Here is a 23451-nt window from a genome sequence, read left to right as displayed (position 1 = left end):
CAGATGTCAGAACAACAAGATGTCCTCAGATGTCCTCATCCTATGCCAAAAGCTGCAAGACGAGATGGAACTTCAAAATACCACATTCTGTTTTTGACAGAAGCCAACCTGACAAACAATTCTCTTTATATTCGAATGTTCCCTGTGAATAAAGTTGATTTATATTTTCGTGAAGATGTTAGTGTTGTCTTTGAAGGATTATAACTCCTTTTCTTATTTGATATTTAATTCCAGTCAGATTTGTTCAGACTTGGTGATCAACTCTACTAAACAGCTGTCTTCATCCTAATATTCTTCCAAACTAGCTATCATCTCTTAATCAAAACAATTAAATTGGTCAAACTAAAGTAGTCAATGGAATGAATGTTAGTGGGAAATAATAGTTTATTAACTCTCTCTGAAAAGTCATCCTTACATGATGCTGAGTCATGCCCACCACTATCAACTGGTAGAGTTCATCTATGAACCCCAGCTCAGCACAATTTTTAAAAATGTGAAGGTGGACAACAAAAAAACTTGGCTGATCATGATTAAAGCTGACCTAGAACCCAACCTCGGCCCTTGTGTTTACAAAGTTTGCTATTAGACCTAGAGATCACCCAATCGTTGATTTTGTATAGACACCACCAAAAATGGCCGAAAAATCAAGTTGTTGTTGTTGTTGTTTTTTAAAACGAAATTACATTTATTAAAATCCATTATTTCTGAGTAACTTTTTTTTTTTCCAGAAAGATAAAACCCTAAATTTTATCATATAGAAAGCAGAATAATGTAAAACTTTTTCTACTATTTTTAATTAAATTTTAAATGTTAAAATTTCCCCAAAAGTTAACAATTGACATTTTTTTGGCTTGCACAAAAACGTATATAAATAGTTAAAAAAAAAAAAAAAAAAAAGGTTTTTGAAAGAATTAATTTGTTTATTTCTTGTCTAACTAAGATTTAGGTTGATTTTCTACGAGAATATGCAAAAATATTATAATATAAGTACCTGAATTTCAAATAATTCCACTTATTCATCTAGGCAACCATTTACTTCGCGTCGATTTGAGACAATGTTTACATTTGTACTTGATAAAAAGCAAACTATGGAAGACCAAACAGGCAAAAAAAAACTTATTTTTCAGTGACGAAAATTTCAATGTATTATTAACGCTGAAGCTGGCCAGTACCAGATGAGTGACCATTTGTATGAGTTTGGTTTTTAATGTGTATGTGTGTGGGGGGTCAGGCTCCCCAAAATGGGGGGGGGCAATTTAAAGCAGAATAAAAAAAATTATTTCAGCGCGTTTGGTCCACTGTAGTCGAAAGGCGGCAAATGTTTTCAAACGGGATCGAAAAAATTATGATATTTTTAACACAAAAGGCACAATATTTATCGATTTTTTTTTGTATCGATTCTTCAAAGCATTCCCTGTTTAATAATGGTCATGCATTATTCGGCTCGCTAAAAAAAATTGTTAATTTATTTATCAAAGATTTTAAAATGTCTTTTTTCGTATAAATATTAAAAGAATTTTTATTTTGTTTTGCTTAACTTAAATTAATTATTTTACTTCACACTTCAAAATTATTTTACTTCACACTTCAAAACTCAAAAGTGGAATAATTAAACACAATCGAATTTCTGATATTCAGACATCAAAATAAGGTATGCAAACAAGTTTTTTGTTGTTTTTTTTAATCTATAATCCTGTCCCTTACAAGACAATATGTTTTGTTCAGTTTCAGATGACTATTTTAAGCATATTTGGAACCCCCTCAAAACAAGAGGGGGTTTTGTAAGCAAAAAGAAAAAAATATAAATATCGTTTATGAAAAATAAGTACACTGTTATAAAGTTCATTCTTCTCTTAATAATCTCTGAAAATTTCGTATTGATTGGATAATTACCTGATTTTTGGTAGATTTAAAAAAAAAAAAGTACTTACCTGCCTCCACCCCCCCCCCCCCCCAATTTTGGCAGTGCCTAATTTTGTAGCATTCTCTACCTTTTTCTACACATTTATGCATGCACTTACCAGACAGCATTTCAATGCCAAATTATTTCCTTTTTTTACAATGATAGAGGGCACAATAATCTGTGATATAAAAAGTCATGCACATGAAAATTCACTCTTATTCCTTTCTCCTCTTCTCATGAACAAACTCAGCAGCACGTGTGTGATAAGCATACACATCTCACGATATGTAAGACATTTCCCACAACTTCCATACACACCTACACACATCCTCTTTAGACTTTACACATTTTTATTGAACAAAATCTCAAAGCAAACCTTATCGGCTTTGCAATGAATAAATGTTTTTTGCATGCATTATTGTTTCTGTGTCGGTTGTTTCATTTGTAAATGCTTGAATTAGAACACATATAAGGGACATATATACTGTCCTAGCATCAGTTAACTCCCTCAACTTCAAATCGTTAACCTTAATCACCCTTTGTGAGAGGCATAGTGTTGAGGGTGAATACTATTTCAACTACAAGTAAGTACAGGTTTACAATTAGCATTAATACAGATGTATGTCAATAAAACTTTACAAAATCATGAGAATGTTATTACCATACACATACAATGTAAATAAGGAGAGAAGAATTATAATGTTCAGTCAAGTATTAGTACTAAGAACTTTAAAATGAGCTGCAAAGGTGGATGGTTAAAATGATGCATCACTTACATATATTTATGTACTATTTTCTTTTGCTGTAAATAGACAAGTGTACCACTGGAGTGATTGGTCTAATCAGAAGTCTCGATGTTGGAACACAAGAATGTTCAGATTTCTTCTTATATCATTCATGTAACTTCGATCTCAGAGCAGTTGGAATGAAGACACTTGTTTGGACAAGACATATTTAATCGATTTCTTCAAATCGCCAACGATTTGGTCAAGGTTCCAAGTCATATGGTGCCATTTATAAAGATTGATACTTAAATGTTTTAATTCCAACCAAAATAAAAAAAAAAAGAAATATTTCTATGTAAACTTCGATCTTTGGAGTCAGATGACCTTTCCATTATTACAGTTCCTATAATGTTAATGGAGAAGGGATACCATAAATTTCTTATCATTATAAACGTGATCACATACTATTGTAATGATATCGCTTGGATGGAGAGTTACATGTTTAAAATTGTGATCTTTCTCCATCAATTTCTGACAATATCCGTGTAAAGCGACGAATTTGTTAAATATTTTAGACTTATTTTTTAGCAAATATGTTTTCTAGTGTAAGTATGAAAGGCATGCTCCAAATATTAGAATTCTAATTTGGCCTAATTTCCTTTTATTTTAATTCATTCGCTTTATGATGATAGTGGGAAATCTGCGTTCAGTAATTTCTTTTTTATTGAAGAATAAATAAATAAGCACAAAATACGAGAAAAGAATAATGATGATAATAATACTGGGTACTCATCATGCACTTATTGATCCGTGCTGAAATAATAACGTTATTATTTAAAAAGCCATTCTTAACATGGGGAGGGTGTTTTGTACCTATTCTGTACTTTAACCTTACAATTGAATTTAAAAAAACAAAACATGTCATAAAACTTTAATTAAACTTGGAAATACGATTTAAAAAATAGCGCGGATCAGTAAGTGCACTGGCACTGCATTATACACTGCATTTAGCAGCACCTAATACTGTATTTTTTTTTTTTAACTTATTATTGGAAAGAAACAAAATGAAAGTGAGAATTTAAGGCAAAATGATAAAAAAAAAAAAAAAGTGTTAACTTGCCTGAGAATCAGTTTGTAATTTTTGTGGTGTTCCTGGCAACATTATTCCCGTTTAAAATCGCATGGCCATCATCGCCACCAGAAATACAGGAGACAGACACATAACGTCGCCAAGGTAACTTGTAAACAATTAACAACATTTCCAACCATACTTTCATATTACATAATTTTAATGTCAATAAACAAGAAAAGTGGTTTAAAACATTTTAGTATTCATAATATTTACAAAAATTTATTTTTTAAATAAATCAAAGACAATTATTTCTTTTTTAGTATTGATTTTATAAAGTTTTGTATACGCAACTAAAAAAAATGCCTTTACTTTAATTTTAAAGACAACGTGTCTCAAAAAGCAAAATGGCGCTTCTTCGATTACGTCCTTTTTCGTGTCTTCTCGTTTTATTGTGTTGCACACTTTGCATTGCTAACGAACAATGCTATTCGTTTGCTGGTGGGCAAGTTTATCCACAAGAAGACAGAAGAACCTCTGGACATACCATCCAATGGAGTAAAGCTATAAGTATGCGTTATTTATCTAAAATTTTATGATTGCTTTTACCACTCTAAATAAAAAGTAAACTTCGGTTGTTTTTGTTTCGTCAAAAGACCGGCTTTTTTCTTTCTTTCTAATGTAAAATTCAAACTCGACAGAAAATGTGTCCTTCTTCCCATAATTTGGTTGATATAATTTCTGTTAAACATGAAAAAATAATTAGTTATAATTTTTCTTTGGAAAATACCCCCCCCCCAAAAAAAAACCCCGGGGGGGGGGCTCTTAAGATATAGTCGACAGATCGATTTGTTTTAAATATGTCGCTTTAAGCAAAAACAATATTACGTACTTTAAATTGATTGTCATATCGAAAATAATATCTAAAAATTATGAAAATTCATTGAATAGAAAGTTATTTGGTACTAGCGCAGTGACTTATTGATCCGTGATTATTTCAATAACGTTATTATTTAAAAGTCATTCTTCATTCAACATGGGGAGGGTGTTTTGTACCTATTCTATACTTTAACCTTACAATTGAATTTAAAAAAAAGGTAAAACTATACAAACACCGTGACAGCGAATTAACCCTAACCCTAACACTAACCCTAACCCCAACCCTAACCCTAACCCTAACCCTAAACCTAACCCTAACCCTAACCCTAAACCCTAACCCTAAACCCTAACCCTAACCCTAACCCTAACCCTAATCCTAACCCTAACGCTGTCACGGTGTTTGTATAATAATACCAAAAAAAAATGTCATAAAACTTTAATTAAACTTGGAAATACGATTTAAAAAATAGCGCGGATCAGTAAGTGCACTGGCAGTGCACTTACTGATCCGCGCTATTGCAGCAGTCCAGCCCGCCCCAGCAGTAGCAGCACTACATTTTTATAATTAAAAACACGATATCAGTTCTACTGAATAAATTTTCGTAATTTTTGGATATATTACTATTTTCGACATGACAATTAAGTACGTAATATATTTTTTTTTTTTGCTTAAAATGACATTAAAAAAAATCAATGTCAGCTCTATCTTAACAGAGCACCAGCACCAAATGCACCAGAGATATCCTGTTATGTGTGTGGAAAACATGGAGATTCATTGCCAATAGTTTAAAAGTATATGAATTGATATCTTTGAAATATTGCAAGATCTTAAAATGTTAAAATACAGCGGAATCTTTAAAGATTTTAGTGGATCTTTGAAATTCAAAAGAAACTCCCATTTCGTACACTCAAATTAAACTCTATAATCATATTTGTTACATCCTAGATGGACGAAATTTAAAAAAATGGTATAATAATGATACTTATTCCAGATGTTTCTATTTTTCTCCCAAAACTATTATTATTACTACAAATAAGTGCCAGTCATATGGCGCTTTGGTCAATGTCAAGTTGTGTTTGTATTACTATGCACATAAATTCGAAAAAGTTGTCAAAAAACAAATATGTTATCAAAGGCAAGATAGGTTACTTTTATACCTAACTGGATATGTTTTTAGTGTTTTTATTTAATATAACATATTTATTCAGCTCGAAAAACAGTGTTTACCGATGTATTGGAAAGTTAAAAATGGCGCCCGACTCTCTCTGACACGGTAGGTTTGAGAAACGGAGTTAAAAATTAAAAAAAACTAGACAAAATGCTGTTAAAAATCCACCGAATATATCTCACAATAACATGTAGTGAGCGAGTTTCTAACAGTATTTTGTCTAGTTTTTTTTTATTTTTAACTCCTTTTCCCAAACTTACTGTGTCAAAGAGAGTCGGGCGGGCGCCATTTTTAATTTTCCAATACATCGGTAAACACTGTTTTTCGAGCTGAATAAACATGTTACATTAAATAAAAACACTAAAAACATATCCAGTTAGGTAGAAAAGTAACTTATCTTGCCTTTGATAACATTTATTTGTTAATTATCCAAAAATTACGACAAACGATACCTTATCGTTTTTCGTAATTGGTCGACCTAGACGAGAGGATCCAAAATGGCCGACCAGGACTGAGATATGACACGTTGTTTCCTTAATAAATTATTTCAGTTAGAGCCGATGAATTGTCAGATATTTTTTTTTTTTTACTTCGTTTTGTTTTGGTAAGGTTTCATTATTTAACATTTATTTGTGTGTAAGTTGCTATTTATTAGTATAAGCTCGAGCCGTTGTTTCCTTAATAAATTATTTCAGCTAGAGCCGATGAATTGTCAAATATTTTTTTTTTTTTTTACTTCGTTTTGTTTTGGTAAGGTTTCATTATTATTTAACATTTATTAATACATGAGATATTTCTTCCTAACTGAAATAATTTATTAAGGAAACAACGGCACGTGTCATATCTCAGTCCTGGTCGGCCATTTTGGATCCTCTCGTCTAGGTCGACCAAACAAACGTAAATATGTTTGAAAAAAAAAACAAAAACAAACTTAAATATGTTTGCAAAAAACAAACAAACAAAAAAAAAAAACATGTTTAAAATTAAACATTTATTTTTATTTCAACGGTGCCATTATATACATTTTGTGCTTCCGTAACTGGGTGGACAGACATTAACGCCACCTATAGTCAAACGGAGGAAACAGGCTCTCTCTTTCTTCACGATTACCATCATTGTTAATGATACGTTTCTAGAAAACGTTATTTAGAAACCCATTCTTAACAGGGCTTTGTTAACTATTTTGTATCTTCACTCATTAAACGATCTTGGTGGTCGATAAGTAAGTAAAATGTTACCTGTTCCAAATTTTTTTCTTACGTTATAACGTAAGGACGTTGCTAAAATAATATTCTTAGGATAGGAAGTGAGTGGAGATAGGAGAGCCTTTTAAATACCGGCGAAACTTGGTTTGGTTCAAATTTTGTAGAAGCACATCAATCATTTAACCACTTTGTGTTTTATGTTAATCTAGGATCGCACGCAACGCATTATGATTATTTGGTGATGAAGACTTTTTTTTACAGGAGACATCACTTACCAAGGCCTGGAGGCCACTCGAGGATAAGAGTTAATGAGTGTACAGTGGTCAAAGGGAACATGTCAAAGTAATCGTTAGTAGTGGAAATTTAATAAATTGTATTACTTAAGGGGATGGCTCATCAAGAATTTGTTCATGTTGGTCTTGAAGACAACCATATTGTAGTCAGTTGGAAAGCAGGGAAACGGAAGAAAGTTCCACAGGCGTGCCCGCGTAATGAAGAAAGAAACTTTGTTCATGGAATCTACGTTTAGGTTTAGACACAGAGTGTGTGGGGGGTATTGATAGCGGTTTTAGTAAGATGAGTGTTTTTCGTGAAAGTCAGGCCGAGGGGGGGGGGCATAGATTGGACCTCAAGTAAGATTACGGCAAAAGAAATATCAAATATGGCTGGTATTCGAGATTTTTTTTTTTTTAAACATCACCGAATTGTGCTTGTGTAGAGGAAGCAACACGTCTGTGAAACGAACGCAAGACCATTGGGCAGCTTCTCAGCTTACTACAATGTGGTCGTTTTCAAGTTCAATGTTAATAAATTCTTGTTGAGCTGTCTGTTGCAGCCCAGATTTAAGGCGATATATAGCCAAGAATATTTTTTAGTTTTCTTAAATAAGTTTTATTTTAACTTTTTAAAAATCCTAAACTAAAATTTAGATTTGTTTAAAATAAAGTTCTAAATGACTTTCTTCTAGAGGTTAAAGATTCAATTTGATAACTTTGGATAACAAAAGAACAAAAGTCGGTTTGATTTGGTTCAAATTCTGTAGAAACCAACAGTTCTTTAACTGTGTGCGAATCTTCTTACCTAAATAAAATGTTATAAACATGTTTTTCGTTCAGTTCACCTAACAAAACAGAAGATCGTTCCTCAATTAATTTCATTTATCATTTGTTCTTGTTTTATCTATTTCCCATTAAAAAATAAAAATTGTTCTGCTTTAAAAATTTATTTCAACGATTAAATTAAAATAATCACTTTCATTAAATTTGAGTGCTCTTTTGGTTAATGGAATCAAATCGTAATGAGTGTTTAATATTAAAGAAAACTAAAGCAGCCGACAAAAATGTCAAGTCTGTCATTCTCCCTCGTTTTAGTCGTATTTAAAGATTTTTCGTTTTATTTGCGAAGTAAATAGTCAATCTTTAATTGACGGAATTGATTTTGGTCAGACAATTTTTTTTTTTTTTTTTGCTTTACGTCTGTTATTCGTGTCTGTTTTTTTTTCTTCACTCGAAATTGCCACGTGTAAAACCGCTAGTTGTGTGTGGCGTGAGAGGGAGGGGGCAATATTGAACAATGCTGAATTGGTTAGAGGTGGTGTCTACTTCATTGCTCATGTCAAATGAGGCCAACGACACCATAGAATTGAAAATAGAGGCCGTGTGAATGAGAGTTAAACATTCTTACATATTACTGACCATTATTCAGATTTGAGGATTCTTCTGGTTAATAACCGATTTTTTAATGACCTGCATTCATGTCCTATTGGTTATTTGATCCTTTTCTTGAAGTCTAGTTTAGGCTGCTTATATGTTTAACCAAAATATCTTCGTATTTCATTTTTACTTACAAACCATTCTTACTTATGAAATTGGCTAAGGCATTTTACTACTAGGCACTTTTTTTTTAATTCAACAATGCACAGTGTCATTTGTACATAAGGGGCTACTATTTGGAACTAAATCTACAGGAATACTATGTAGGGAGTTGAACAGCGAGATGTCTATTCAAATTACACTTGTGCATGTCAGTACAGCCTGAGAACTGGGAAAGAATTTCAAAAGTCTAGCAGTTCAAAGAGAAACTATTAAAGTAGAAAACCTTTTGGCATCTATGGATCTTTACAGTGTTTTTGCTGATTGTTAGATTAATTGGAAGTATTTATGCTGAGGGGGACACAAGTGCTAAGAGTTCGTCGGAGCACATTCCATGAAAATACTTGTAAAACAAGCACAGAAATGTAACATTTCAGTGATGGGACAGAGGTTGGAGTTTGGTTGATAGTGCGGGACCTATTAGGTTGGAGACTGTTTTTTTGGACCCCGTCTAAGAGTGAAAAACTACTGGTAGATGCACCATATGTGGCAACAATACTCCATGTATGGGTGAATGGTGATTCTGTAAAGATATGATACTGTTAGGTGTGACTAGTTTTCTAGTATGGTAGAGAGAGCCCACCTTCTTGCTGCAACCTTGGCAATGTCTGACTGAGTAATTGGTGTATATCAAAAATGGCTTGTTGAGCCACGATTGCCAGAATTCTGTTTCATACTTCTAATTGTTTGCCATCAACCCAACTTTTGTTTCACATCAGTTATTCAGAGGGCTATATTTCTGACGTTGGTGAATGGAACTTTTAAAGCATTAGTTAGCTACACTAATACCCATTGCAACAGCAGCTCTGATCAAAATGTATCTGTCCAATTAGTCTCGTCACTTCACATAAATTTTTAAAATGACTTTAACCATTGAATGACATTTAAACAAACCTTGTCTTGCAATCTATCCAAAGAGGTGGAGATAACTACTAACAGCTGTGCAATTCACATGATTGTATTTACAGATTTGATTTTATCTTTTCAATGTAATTTGTTTCTTTTGTAGAGTTTAGACATTAACAAAAAACAAATTTTTAAAAATAGATAATTTAAGTTGTTGCGGTATTCAATTTAGTAAGTTTCTATAGTATCAGATATTCCAAATCAAAGTTTTATTCTCTAAAAACATTAAGTGTCGTCATACAGATCTCTGCAAAACATAAACAATGGTATAAAATTTATTGGCAATTTATAAAGGTCACGGCCATAGTCATTTAAAATAGTTTTGTTTTTATTATCTATTACTAACTGACAAATCATTTCCATTACAAATTCAGTTAGTATTATGCATCTAAAGTCCGGTTGATTAGTGCCAACATTATATAAGAAGCCGAAACAAAATGGCCACCGAATTTGACCTGATATCATGATTATCTAAAAATAAAACTGTAATTTTAATTTAAAATGATTCCTCATTTTATAATATTTATTAATAATATTGAATAAAAACAAGATAAAACCATTTTTAATGCCCAAACATCTTTTCTCAACTTCTTTCATGGACGCAACCTTTATACATGCCAATTTATTTAGGTAGCTCAATTAGCCATAAAATTATAACTTGGAAATTAGAAAATTAGTCATATTTTGCGTTATTAATTCAGAAGTCAGTTTGTTGTTATAATCTGATAAAATAGGCACTAATCAATAATAATCAGATTAAAATAAAATCAAAATTTTAGTGTGGCATCAAAACTTGAATTCATATTTATCACTGAGTCCTGTCAAATAGGGTTACTATGACAGATATTAAGGCATTTGTTTCTACTGTGTTGAGGACTAGACAGAGCTGCAATAATCAGTGGGACCTGAACCACCATTTTCACTAAGGCACATTTTACGATACTATGGATTGGATTTCTCTGGCTCCCAATGGTTGCAAATATTTTTCTTTATAGAAACTTCCAGGTTCTAGAGAAGGACTTTGGTGTTTTCTTACACCAGACATAAATGGATACAAATCAGCAAAATGGTGTGATGAAGTGGCTGTTTTTGAAGTTATGTTGTTTTAAGCATATTAGTAGCCACATTTCCTGAAACTTCTAGCACTAGTTTTAACATTGGGAGAAAACATCAAATTACAATTGTAGCATATGTACAGCTTTAGGATCATATAAATTAAGTGAAAAATACAAATTTCATAAAGAATTATTGGAACGTCAAACGTGCAAGTTGACAGCATTTTATTGTTTGCATAAGATAAACACAGATTAATTTATGAAATGTTCCATTAATTTTCAAAATTTCTTTACAATGATGGTTGTAAAAGCACATTTCAGTTACCAACATTTTATGTTGCATTCAATATGTACATCAGATGGGATCTTATAGGTAAAGCTTAAATACATAATTTTTATAGATTCCATCAGAGAAAAAAAAAACTGAATGTTAGGAGATTTATAGAAATCCATAATATTTACATTGTTTTTGTGTGTGTTTTTTTTTTTTTTTTTTAATTTTAAAAAGAGTAGCAAATTTTTATGCATTTTTAAAGGTTTTCATTCTAATTTCGAAACTTGAAAATGAACTATAGACCAAAATCTTATTTTTCTAAATGATTATTTTCCATATTATATTTTTCAGTCTCCAAGCCTGCTCCAAACTGGAATGGTACAGCCGTTATTAATGGGAAATTTGAAGAAATTAGTTTGCAAACTTTTAAAGGAAAATATCTTGTATTCTTCTTTTATCCTCTTGATTTGTAAGTTGGAAACTGTCTCCCTCACCTTATCCTCTTTCTTCTCTCTTCACGTTCATACTTAATCATGAGCTGCTGCATTTTATGACTTTAGTTTTTAATTAAAAAATTTTTTTCAGTTAAAAACTATAACAATGACAATTATTTATGGTTAAATTTCAATTTTATTTCAAAGCTTATTAGGCTAATTATCAGTAAAATAACTAATATAATGTTATGAGTGAAATAAAAAGTGACTTGGTGTTCAATATATAAGATAAACACAAAAGAAAGATGAAAATTCTTCTAGACCCATGAATTGTGAAGTAGACAGATGAAAGCACAGTAAAAAGGAAAATGGAAAAGCAAACTTCAAAATTTCCAAATAAACTTTATTTACAAACTAAGAGTAAAAAGAAAAAAAAAAAAAATCCAACTGAGCAAAACAATTTCTGGTAAAATTTATCAGTAAATATGCTGAGAGAAGATGTATCAATGGCCCAAGAAGAAGCAAAGCAAAAATAAGTTTGTTGGTATATATGTGTAAGACAGAAGGAGAAATAAAGAGGGTGTAAACTCAGTTCCTTTCCTTTTTATATGTGGGGTTTTAACTGTTCATTCTTTCAACATTATTGTCATTGACCAAAAAGTTTTTTTTTTCTTTTTATTCTCTTCTTCATTTCTTCTTTTGTATCCTTTGCTCGTCTCACTTGGAGATACAGCAGAGCTTTCACTGTTTTCTCCCTCAGCCTGTTGTCTTCAACTTCTTGGTCTGTCCACTGCCTCTTTCTAGCAGTTCTCACTCCCATTTCTTCTTCTTTATGGCACATATCTGTACATATGTGTGCTGCTTAATGTATTCCTCCTCTTCCTCTCTAGATAGATTCACTCTCTTTACATTTTCTTTTTCACATGTGCATATCTTCATGCATGCGTGCTAACCAGTGTACCCTCTCTTTCTCTTTTAAACGTCTGCTTGCCCTCTTTTTCTTTACAGATTCACTCTTTCTTTCTCTCTCCTTGCAATTTTTTTTCACCTCAATGACAAAACAAAATAAGATACACTCTCCTTTGGTTTAAAATTAAATCTTCCTTTATTTTTCTTTTCTATTTTAAATACATAATCTGATTTTGGAATTATACACTAAAATAAAAAAAAAAAATGAAAATTTTAAGAACATTTAATAATTTTGGGAGGATTAAAATTAGTAAATGTAAAAATTCACAAAAAATATAAAAAAAAAAAAAATTTAAGTGTTAAAAAATACATATGCTGGAAAATATTTAAAAAAAAAAGCTTTTTTTTCTTTACAGTAAACAGTCATCGCACAACATATTTAAAACAAAAAAACTTTGGGATCAATTTTACTTTGAGTCACCTTAGAAGAAGCTGTGGTTAAAAGGACACATTTTGTCTTGACAACAATTTAAACTTTTACTTTCAGTTTAATCATAAACAAAACAATATGCACATTTATAACTTACCTTTGCAGATTTTTATATTTAAAACAGAGGTGGGAGTAGTGTATTAAATATTTGTTTGCAAGCATAATAAAAATTTTTGAAATATTTTATTTTCAAAATTTATTATAAAATAAAAAACAAACTATTTACTTTCCTCCCCCACAAGAATAGACATATGATTTTTAATGTAGAAAAGATCCAGCCCCCTAAAAAGGGGCATTCTGGATTGGAACAAACAAAAAAATTTACCATAGTCTAGAAAGATTTCTCCTTCATTGACAGAATGCTTGGTTTTAGATCTTAGCAATACACATGAAAAAATTGAAATAGCTTAAAATATTTCAATATTGGTATCTATAGAAAGAGCTTGATGAGCTAAGAAAGAATGTTTTTAAATTTTTTAAGTCCAATTAAAATTAAGGAAGTTATGACTATTTTTGTGCCTCACACGTTTGAATATTTTTCCCTCTTTAAGATCATATGCGTTTTGTCACATTTTTTACACTACTTTTTCAGTAAAAATGTCATATCTTTGTTAAAATACAAGATTAAGCAATGAAATTTTCCCTATAAGTGTATTTTTGTGCTAAGAATTAGAATATGCTACTGAAAATCTCCAAAAATTAATGGTTTCCAAATAATCTACAGTTAATGCACATAAATATGCTGCAATTCCTTAAAAATGTCATGTATTCATTAAAAGAAAAGAAGTTAAAGAACTCAAAGCTGAATTGTAATGCATTATATGTACAAATAACTAAAATCGAAATCTAGGATTGTTTAAAAATGAATATATTGCAATATTTCTTTGGTATTATTGTAGATTAATACCTTCCGTTAACTCCCCATCCCATCTGACCACCTCTCCAAAATATGCGATTTTACCTTTGTAGGCAATTACATGTGAATACCTTAAAAAACTTTAATGAAAGATAAACAAGTATTATTTTAGAATTTAATGTAAAATGATTCCCCATTTTGAACCATTCTAGCGTTTTAGGGCAGTTAACCATTTTTTTTCTATCGGAGATAAATCCTATGCGCTTTCTTTTTTCTAAAGACGTGTGTGGTTTTAAGAGGGTCTTTGTGCAATTATGAGAGGATGGGGAGGTTGCCACTCTGACTTTGGGATAATGGTAGAGCTAAGGAAAATTATGTGTGAACACCCTGAAGACTTGATAGAAACAAAAACAATTTTAGAATTTAGAGTGGTGGTTAGTTTTACATAAATTTAATGTAAAATAATTTACCATTTCAAGACCATTCTAGCGTTTTAGAACAGTTGACTAATTTATTTTTTTATGGGTGATAAATGGTGCACTTTTCTTTAAGGAAGGATTTTTTTAGACACTTATATGTAGCTTACCAAAGAACTTTGTTTGGTGAGGAGCTTGCCACTCATACCTAGGGTTAGAAGTAGGATTAAAGGAGGGTTTTTTTTGGGGGGGGGTTAAGGTGTTTGACCCTCATATTTACGATTAGTGTGTCATAATTATTGGCTTTTGAAAATGTTATGCTTTAGATTTTGGACATCGAATTACTTTTAAATATGAAATTTATTTTTGTTTATTTGTTGTAATTCTTAAAGGGTGTGAAACTTAACAAGAATTACGAAAAATAGACAAAAATAAATTTCAGTTAAAACAAGTGACATCACTAACAGAAAACCGTGACGTTTGGAAAACTTAAGTATTTTTGCCCACTTATTTAAATATCAAAAAACATTTTTTGCTAAAGCTAAGAAATCGTTCACAAATTTTTGATAAATTTGGTTTTTATTTCCAATTACATTTCTTGTCCGAGTGACACATTATTTCATTAAACTTTCCAGTTTAAGACGTTTTTTTTTTTTTTTCTCTACCTGGACTTCGGGCCAAGATCACAGTGTAGTATTCTGATGCTACACTTCGCCTTTTCTGTCAGTGAAGGAGAAATCCTTCATGACCGAGACAATTTTTGTTTGTTTGTTTCTATTCAGATTGACCTTTTTTGGGAAGCTGGATTTTCCTCACATTAACTGACCTCATGGGGAGGCAAGTAAATAGGAACTTAACTAGAAACTGAGTACCTCCTACAAATATTTAAATATTGATTTTGTATTTTTATATATATATATATATATATATATATATATATATATATACATACATTGAGTAGTCCATTCGATTATAATCCGATGAAAAAAATTGTATAAAAGACAAAAAAAAAATGTATTGGGAGTTTACACATGAAGCAAAAAAAATCATATTTCACATTTTCATTTATTTTTTATTTATTTATTTTTTTTTTTTTTTTTTCAAACAAAAAACTGTTTAATTCATCGTCAAAAACTAAAGTAATGGATACAAGTGCATGCAAGTTACATTTTTTTTTTTTTTTTTTAATTTTTTTTTCAAGTATACTTTTAAAATTTGACCAAAAATAACGCCGGATTGCTTTAAAATTATATATTCTGATAACTGAATAGCTCTAGTTAAGCTAATTATGTTTTGATGATATGAGCTCCAACTAAATACATAAGAACATTATATTCATATTTTCATTTTTTTTAAATTTTTAATTTGTTCTGGAATAAAAAACAAAACAAAAAAAAAGTTTGTTTACAGTAAAGTAATTAATATCAGCGATGGTAGCTACAGATCGTTTTTAGATACTTTTTAAAAATAGAATGATTTTTTCCAGATATCATGATTTTAAATTGTTCGGTACCACAAGATAAAGCCAGTTACATTTTTATTTTTAACGGATAAATGTAGTAAAAAGATTGATTTATTTAATAACATTTTTAGCACTTTATTTGCTTAAAACTCTTAAAATATATAATTATATTATGATTGGAAAGTATATTCCTTTTTTAACAAAATGGTGGTATTTTGAGGACTTAAGCTGCTTTGGTTTTTAAAATATGACGATTTTAGCAGAACCCTCTTGAAATCCGTAATTATCCAAAGCATTTTATCGGCTGTGTGTATTGCTACTCAAATTTCCATTTGAAGAATTTGTGTCATGAAAGACACCCAGAAAATACTGTTTTCAAATCATCTCTGCACAACATCCACTTTTTGAATTTGATTCATCTGTTGATACATTTTGTTTAAAGTTTGTAGCTTTAAAAAAATGTTTGTTTTTTTTTAATAAATTCTCCAAAGTTTACAAAACGTTTTGTAAATAAAAACGTTTTTTTTTTTTTATAAAACAAAAAAATTTACATAAGCAATTGGGCACAATTTTTGTTTATAATTTAACTAGAATTAACAGAAAACTGTATCAAAACAAAATGTCTTTCTGATCATCGCTCATTCTGAGGTGTCTCAAATATAATTGTTCCACATTTTGTGTCCATTCCCAAGTATGGAAGTCCACAAGTCAAAAATGTTTTTTTTCTTTTGTAGAAAATGATAAGGTATTTTTTTAAAATCATAAGGTATTTTTTTAAAATCATAAGGTATTTTTTTTAAAATCATAAGGTATTTTTTTAAAATCATAAGGTATTTTTAACTTGTAATCATAATTATAACTGTATTTTACTTAAATTTTTTAAAAAATAGACTAAGCACTTGAATATTGTTTTCAAGTGCACAGTTAAACAAAATTATCACTAATTAAATTGGTTCAGATTAACTAAACCATCTGTTAGTAGTTTTACTTATTAAATAGGTATCTCAAACCAAAATTTTATTTTTATTACATCCAAAAGTTTAATATAGGCATATGGATCTTGACAAAACATAAACATACCAGAATTTATTTAATTTTCCACTCTGAACTAAGCTGGTTAATCTAAGGATTTTTTCTTTTACCTTTCTGGTTCTCCTTATTTTTCTATGTTTTAATATTTTTCTTAATTTCTTTGCATTGTGTAGCTCCATAGATTTTCTTGCTTATCATTTATCACATTGTAAAATAATAAAAACAAAAGCTGTTTCTTCTTTTTTTTTTTTTAATTTCATTAAAATCTTTTTTAAATTACTAAAATTCTTCATATAATTTCAAATTTAATACAGAAGTATAGAAGAAATTCAAAATCTCATTTCAAATTTAAAGATTATATTTTTAAGCAAATCAAATATCCATATAGTATTCTTTACCTGCAAATATGAAAGAAAATGACATGTATATTCATAGAATCATAATATTTAAAGCTTCCAAGAAATTTTTTTCTAATAAAAGCTTCTAAAAGATTTTTTTATTCGAACATGCAGAAAAGATCAGATAATTCCTGGAATTTATTTTTTCAAAATTTTGTTAGGAATGATATTTTACCTTTCGATGCTACTTTACGATAAAATAGAGGCCAAGATAAATGAACTTTGACTGAAAATGAAAAATTAGGCAAATTGAATGATGTACCCACCATTTTTTAGCAAGGGAATACTTAACAATCATTAATATTTTTTCATAGGCTTAGATTATCTACAAATTTTTATATAAATATTGCCTTGTCAATAAAATTTATTTTCAACATGAATTCATTGTGTAAATGATGGAATATAAATTGAGAAAGACTGATCCTGTTTTAATTGTATATATTAACAGAACTTTTTAAACAAATAATTTTGCAATTTCTTAAAATCAATTGCTTATATAACAGTAAAGAATTTAAATGAGACATTTTTTCTTTTCAGTACGTTTGTCTGCCCAACAGAAATTATTGCATTCAGTGACAGAGTTGAAGAATTCCGAGCCTTAAACACTGAAGTAGTTGCTTGTTCTGTTGATTCTCAGTTTACTCATTTAGCTTGGTAAGTTTTCATTTCACTAGCAAGGTCACCTAGCACTATCCTGGTTAAACCAACTGAAAGAATCAGTTTTAGCAATTTCATCATATTAAAAAAATGTTTTTCACTTCCCCAGTTTTTACATGTTCTATTGCTCACAGTTACTTCTACAAAAAATGCAAAAAAAAATTTATTCATGTCTATGAAAGTGTTTTTTCCCCTTTTCATTAAATTACAAGTAAACAAATGTTGAATGTTAAAATAGAATTGGTTTTGCATTCAAGTTGAAAGTAAACTATGTATGTCAAAATGTCCCTCTGTAAAAGTAAGATTAATCTTTTAAATAATGAAAATTCTCAATAACAGCATTAGCTTACGTTAAATTTAATAATTTAAAACTATTTTGCCTCTTTTCTCATTTAAAAAATGTGATTTCAAAATCTGTTTGAATTGGATAAACATTTTGTGTAAAAAAAATTTTTTTTAGGTTGAATACACCAAGGAACAAAGGTGGGTTGGGTCCTTTGAAAATTCCACTTTTATCAGACATTACACATGAAATTTCCAAAGCATATGGTGTCTATTTGCAGAATCTTGGTCACAGTTTACGGTAAGAAACGATTTTTAATTATCCTTTTATTTTCAAGCAATTAACGCTTTCTTAGAACACTTATATATAAAGTGTGTATTTATCAAATATTTGGTACTGACAATTTGAAATTAAAATTTAGAATAAATTGAACTTCCAAGGTTTTGAAACCATGCCTTAATTTAAATGATTTTAAAATAAGCTTGAGGATATTATTAGCACTTGTAAAATATTGATTTTGATTTTTTCATATGCTTTTTTTTTTTTTTTTTTAACAATCAGAAAAAAAAACTATCTTAATATTCTCTTCAATGATGTGTTATAAGGAAACCTTTAAAAACAACATTTTTAACATAATGCAAGTTGTCCACTAATTGTTGGAAATATACCTCTTTTTTGAAACCGGCGAAAGCTAATTTTCCTCATTCATTTATCTTTTTTCAAAATTAACTTTGTTGTTAAAATGTAATGTAAATTGTTGATAAATAAACACAAAAATATTCTTTATCCAAATATTTTGTCATTTCTTAATATGTGAAAAAATTAAATGATTTTGCATTTAAAAGAAAAAAAAAAGTATGGCAATTGCTCAATTTCTAAGATTTTGATTAGTTTATTTTAAAATATTTTTTAAAAATTCTAAAAAGCTAGACATGATTGGGAACTATTATAAAAGTGGACATGTGAGGATAAACAGTGTTAATAGAGAAATTGTAATTGGGTAAGGATTGAGGTGAAAACTGTAAGTTTAATGCAAATTTAAAAATTTTATGAAAGTTAATTATACAGGAAATGTAATCTTGAGTTATTTTATAAAATGATGAAAGAAAATTTAATCATTCCTAGGTCATGGGTATAACTTTTAAATAGTGAGGCCCCGTTTAGGGGTTGTGGGGAATGTGGAGTTGCTTTTTAGTTACCACTAGCCTGGGTGCCCGGGTGTTTGGAGGTTTGTGTTGAGCAAAAAAAAAAAAGTAGTAGTAGGCCGGCAGGCTGGCTTGAAACCGTACCACAAAGGAGGAAAAGAACATGAAAAAAAAGTGACGTCTTTGCTGTTGCGCCCATCACCAAACCGGAAGTGATGAATGTTTAAATTAAGGCTAGTCAATCGAAAAGAGGGGATGACTTTCGAAAATATTGGTGAAAAAAGCGACCCCTCCCTGTAGAAAAGTGCTCAGTTGAGGGTGAAGGAAATTATGTTTTTAGCCAATTTTTTGATATTTGTCATCCGAAGGGTCGTGCATTCAAAACTATACCGATCTTGTGAAAATCCGTCGCATCTGTCGAAAGTTTTAGGCAGATATACAAACATACATACATACATTTTAAACAGACAGGTGAGATTTATATTATAGATTACTTCCAGGTCCACTTTGGCCTGCAGTGGTAATATCTGGTGCTATTAGATCAGACTCTCAAGATACTGACTTCCTGATCAAAAATGCACCAAACATTGATGGTTTTTTTTTTGTTCTGCAAAGTCAAAAATAAAAACATTTTTCTTTGATAAAACAATCAAATCAAACATCATGAATAAAAATTTTAAGATATAAAGAATTTGATGCATAAAATCTGTTTCCAAAATTACTGGATTCAGCATTATGGTTGATATGCTGTAAATCAACCAAATAATCGATTCTAAAATTGGAAATAAAATTTTTTAAATATTTACAAATAATTTTTTTTCAAACATTTAATTTTAGCTAGTCTATGTAACATACTGAAGTAATTTTTTATTCGTCAGATGTTTTTCCAATTATTTTAGTTATTTGATAGAAAATTTATTTTTATGATTTACCCCAAATTAAATCAATTGTACAAGCCGGCATAAGGAGTCTCCAATCGATTCTATCCCGTTCACAAGTAATATAAGGTTTTTAAGAAATGTCTGTAAATTTAGTTTATTTAATGATGCACATTTACTCCATTACATGAAAACTTACAGAAACATCTTTTGTGTTTGATGGTTCATTATTATACTAAAGCTGAATGAATCAACATTTCTTTGCTGAAGGTATTTTTCCTATATTAAAGTATATAGTAAATAGACTTTAGTTTTGGGATTGAGTTATATTTGAAAGGCTGCAGAGTGGAATTTTAAAACAGTTGACCACCGCTGAACTGTGTGAACTAGAAAATGCATTTGCATAATCAGAAAATGTCTGACTCCTGAATAAGTGACGCTAAATAGAAGTTACCCATCTCTTTGCCATCTATATATTTCTCGTGCTCTTTTTCACACCGTTGATACAACCACTTTCTAATATTTTGTTTTAATGTTTTTGTGAGCATTTAGGTTGACTTTTTTTTTTTCACTGATATTTCTTAATTGCTTTATTTGGCCATCTAATTTACACACCAGAAAACACATCCTTAAATTAAATAGCAAAAAAAAAGAAGTCTCTTAAAAAGACTTATTTTCAGTTAGACATTATTTTTAGAATATCGTAAGATATGTCACAGCTTACAAATTTTGATGTGAAGTCAAAGTGGAATAAAGTTTGTTTTTTTTTCAATGTGTCATGTACAGTTTATTAGAATTTCAGAAATAAGATCATTTGCACTTCGTTAAAATAGCAAAATTAAAAAATCGAAACATTGAATTTTAAGTAAAACCAATGATATCTATTTAATTGTCATGTTACAGTAATGAACATATAAAAAAGTTACAAAAAATGATAAGGTGAAAAATTAAGTTTATGAAGACAATTAGCAAAAGTTGAGTTTTTCTAAGATTTTTAAAGTTTTCGGAAAATTGCCTGCCTTGTTAAGATTCGACCTCTCCGTTTTTTTTATTAGCAAAACTCTAGTTTAGCTAATTGTCTTTGAACACTATTTTCATTAATAATTAATTAATGTTCATTTCTATGACATGATAATTAAGTAGATACCATTGGTTTTACTTGAAATTAATTATATTTCCATTTTTTAATTTCACTATTATAATGAAGAAAAACCAATTATTTAGTAATAAGCAAATTTTATAATTGAAATTATAGTGTGTCATGGAAAAGTGTTTTGTAAATTGTTTTTTATATCTTACAGTGGTCTTTTTATTATTGATGCCAAGGGTATACTGCGGCAGATCACCATGAATGATTTACCTGTTGGTCGTTCAGTTGATGAAACTTTACGTCTTGTGCAGGCTTTTCAATATACAGACAGTCATGGAGAAGTATGTCCAGCTGGCTGGAAACCAGGAGCTGATACGGTCAGTAAACAATAAAATTATGCTAACTTTGCTCAGGAATTCAAATCTTCAGAATTAAACATAAATTTTATAACTAAGAGGGATGCGTAAAATTAATTCCCAAACAGTTTTGCACGACTTTCCTTATAAAGATTACGATTAGCATTTGATAATAAACTTTCTTCTATCAATTTTAATCAAGATCCATTACATGATTTTGACTCTAGGAAATGTTTAAAATTTAAGGCTTACATTTAAGGGTTCTTGAGAGTGAATTGAAATTCATGGAATCTTAATTGGTGCTTTTGATTATAAAATAAAATTCAGTGCCAATCTGATATATGCCAATTTTCACATAAGAGCTTCCCTATGACTCCTTAAAATACTCCAAAGAAACTGAAATTTGGGAAATATTTATTGATATCTAATATCTATTGTTTAAATTTCACAAAAATTGGAGGTATCTGAACTTACATGAAAGAGTTCTATCTTTTATTTTAATTTTTTTTATCCTCTTTGTATAAATCTAAATATTGCTCATATCCAGCAATTGCATTCCAAAATTCATGCTGGTGCTACTAGATCAGGCTGTCTGAAGATACTGGCTGCCTGACCTAAAATACACCAAGCGCTGGTGTTTTGTTTTTCCTTTCTCTTTTCAAACTTAAAAAAAACAAAAAAACACCATTTTCCTCTAGAAAACAACCAAACAGAACAAATATAAAGAACGTGAAGCATAAAAACTTCTTCCAAAATTATTGGATTTGACATTAAATAACCCTACAAGGGTTGATATACCATAAAACAACAAAACCAAAATTCATAATGATCTGTTAATTATTTTAGGAGTGAATCCATTACATAGAAATATATAAATCTTTCATTTAGTCATATATTTCAGTTTCTCATTTATTTTTTTAAGTTTTGTAAATTTATTTCAAAAGATTTCATTGATTTTGATTGGATAAAAATCTTCTTTTTTTTTTTTTTTCATCTTTTACAGATTATACCTGATCCAAATGACAAGTTGAAATATTTTGAAAAGGCCAACAAAAAAGATTGAAATTTTTATTTTTACAAAATCATCTAAATCTTTAATCATCTAAATCTTTAATGCATTCCTTTGTTCTTGAATGTCAACAAATTGTGAATTTTATTTCGGAGTGAGGTACATCTTATTTTTTAAATTTATTATTTCCAAATAATGTTACAAAAGAATAGTTTCAAATCTGCTAAAAAAAATTAGGTTATTTAGGATTTTGTCTATTTTCCTCCTGTCTGTTTTTAAACAACAAAAATTTGTCTTTCAATTCATTTTCTTCCATTGCTGTTGTACTGAAACATTCAAATGTTCATCATTGCATTTAAAATTTTCATAATAAAGATAAATAACATCTGATGGTTGTTGGCGTCTTTTTTTTTTTTTTTTTTTTTTTTTTCTTACTTCAGAAAAGAAATTTACTAACTTAGAATTTTATTGTATTTAAAATAGAGCTAATCCTTTGATATATTTGATTAATAGCTTTTAAATAAAAGATACACAATTAAATCTGTTTCATCAATAATACATGGTAAATATTGGTCTGTTTTTGAAAATAGAAAAAGTATTGTAGTTCTGATTGATATTTTAATTTTGATTAGAGGAATAGCTTTTATCTTAACACTCGGAAGCCACAGTTGTCATTTAGAAGTGAATTATAGCAATTAACAATAAAATAACAGAAAAATTATTTGATATACTTGTGTATCAGGTAAACGTATTTGTGTACACCAAAAATATTATGGAAAGTTATCAAGTTTAATTTTAGTAATAAGTAAAATTAATGTTTCACTCATATTTCTGAGTAAATGTTAAAGCAAAGCCAGCACATCATAGAAGGCTTATCTCCCTTCTAATATGAAAACGCCATGCAGGGTTTGGGATTGGAAATCATGGACTTTGAAGAGAAATTAATTTTATTTTTAAAAATTCTACTTGATAATTTTCTG

At 29.6% G+C, this 23451-nt stretch overlaps 2 protein-coding genes across 3 annotated transcripts in view; one reads left to right on the top strand and one right to left on the bottom strand.

The window, feature by feature from the left end:
• The window catches only part of LOC145286051 (uncharacterized), a 32861-nt gene extending 28982 nt beyond the window's left edge, over positions 1-3879 (bottom strand). For both annotated transcript variants that reach the window (XM_080134696.1, XM_080134698.1), the window contains exon 1: positions 3745-3879. In XM_080134696.1, coding sequence (XP_079990822.1) covers positions 3745-3790 — 46 coding nt within the window. In that variant the 5' untranslated portion in view covers positions 3791-3879. The remainder of the gene's footprint in view (positions 1-3744) is intronic.
• A 193-nt stretch (positions 3880-4072) lies between these two features.
• On the top strand, positions 4073-22859 carry LOC145286053 (peroxiredoxin-4-like). Its single transcript, XM_080134699.1, has 6 exons — positions 4073-4267; positions 11408-11525; positions 17591-17707; positions 18171-18293; positions 21318-21483; positions 22466-22859. Exons 1-6 carry the CDS (start codon positions 4105-4107, stop codon positions 22523-22525), a joined length of 747 nt encoding a protein of 248 aa, XP_079990825.1. The 5' UTR covers positions 4073-4104; the 3' UTR covers positions 22526-22859.
• Positions 22860-23451: the final 592 nt, after the last annotated feature.

Source organism: Euprymna scolopes, chromosome 10, assembly GCF_053919585.1.
Source record: "Euprymna scolopes isolate OS-2025 chromosome 10, ASM5391958v1, whole genome shotgun sequence".
Lineage (NCBI taxonomy): Eukaryota > Metazoa > Mollusca > Cephalopoda > Sepiida > Sepiolidae > Euprymna > Euprymna scolopes.
This window is presented reverse-complemented; position numbering and strand designations above follow the sequence as displayed.

Excerpts from the sequence above, each read along its gene's own strand:
- LOC145286053 (XM_080134699.1), top strand. The coding sequence starts at position 4,105 with ATGGCGCTTCTTCGATTACGTCCTTTTTCGTGTCTTCTCGTTTTATTG. Across the intron at positions 11,526-17,590 it reads TTCTTTTATCCTCTTGATTT|TACGTTTGTCTGCCCAACAG; the intron begins GTAAGTTGGAAA and ends TTTTCTTTTCAG. Across the intron at positions 21,484-22,465 it reads GGAAACCAGGAGCTGATACG|ATTATACCTGATCCAAATGA; the intron begins GTCAGTAAACAA and ends CATCTTTTACAG.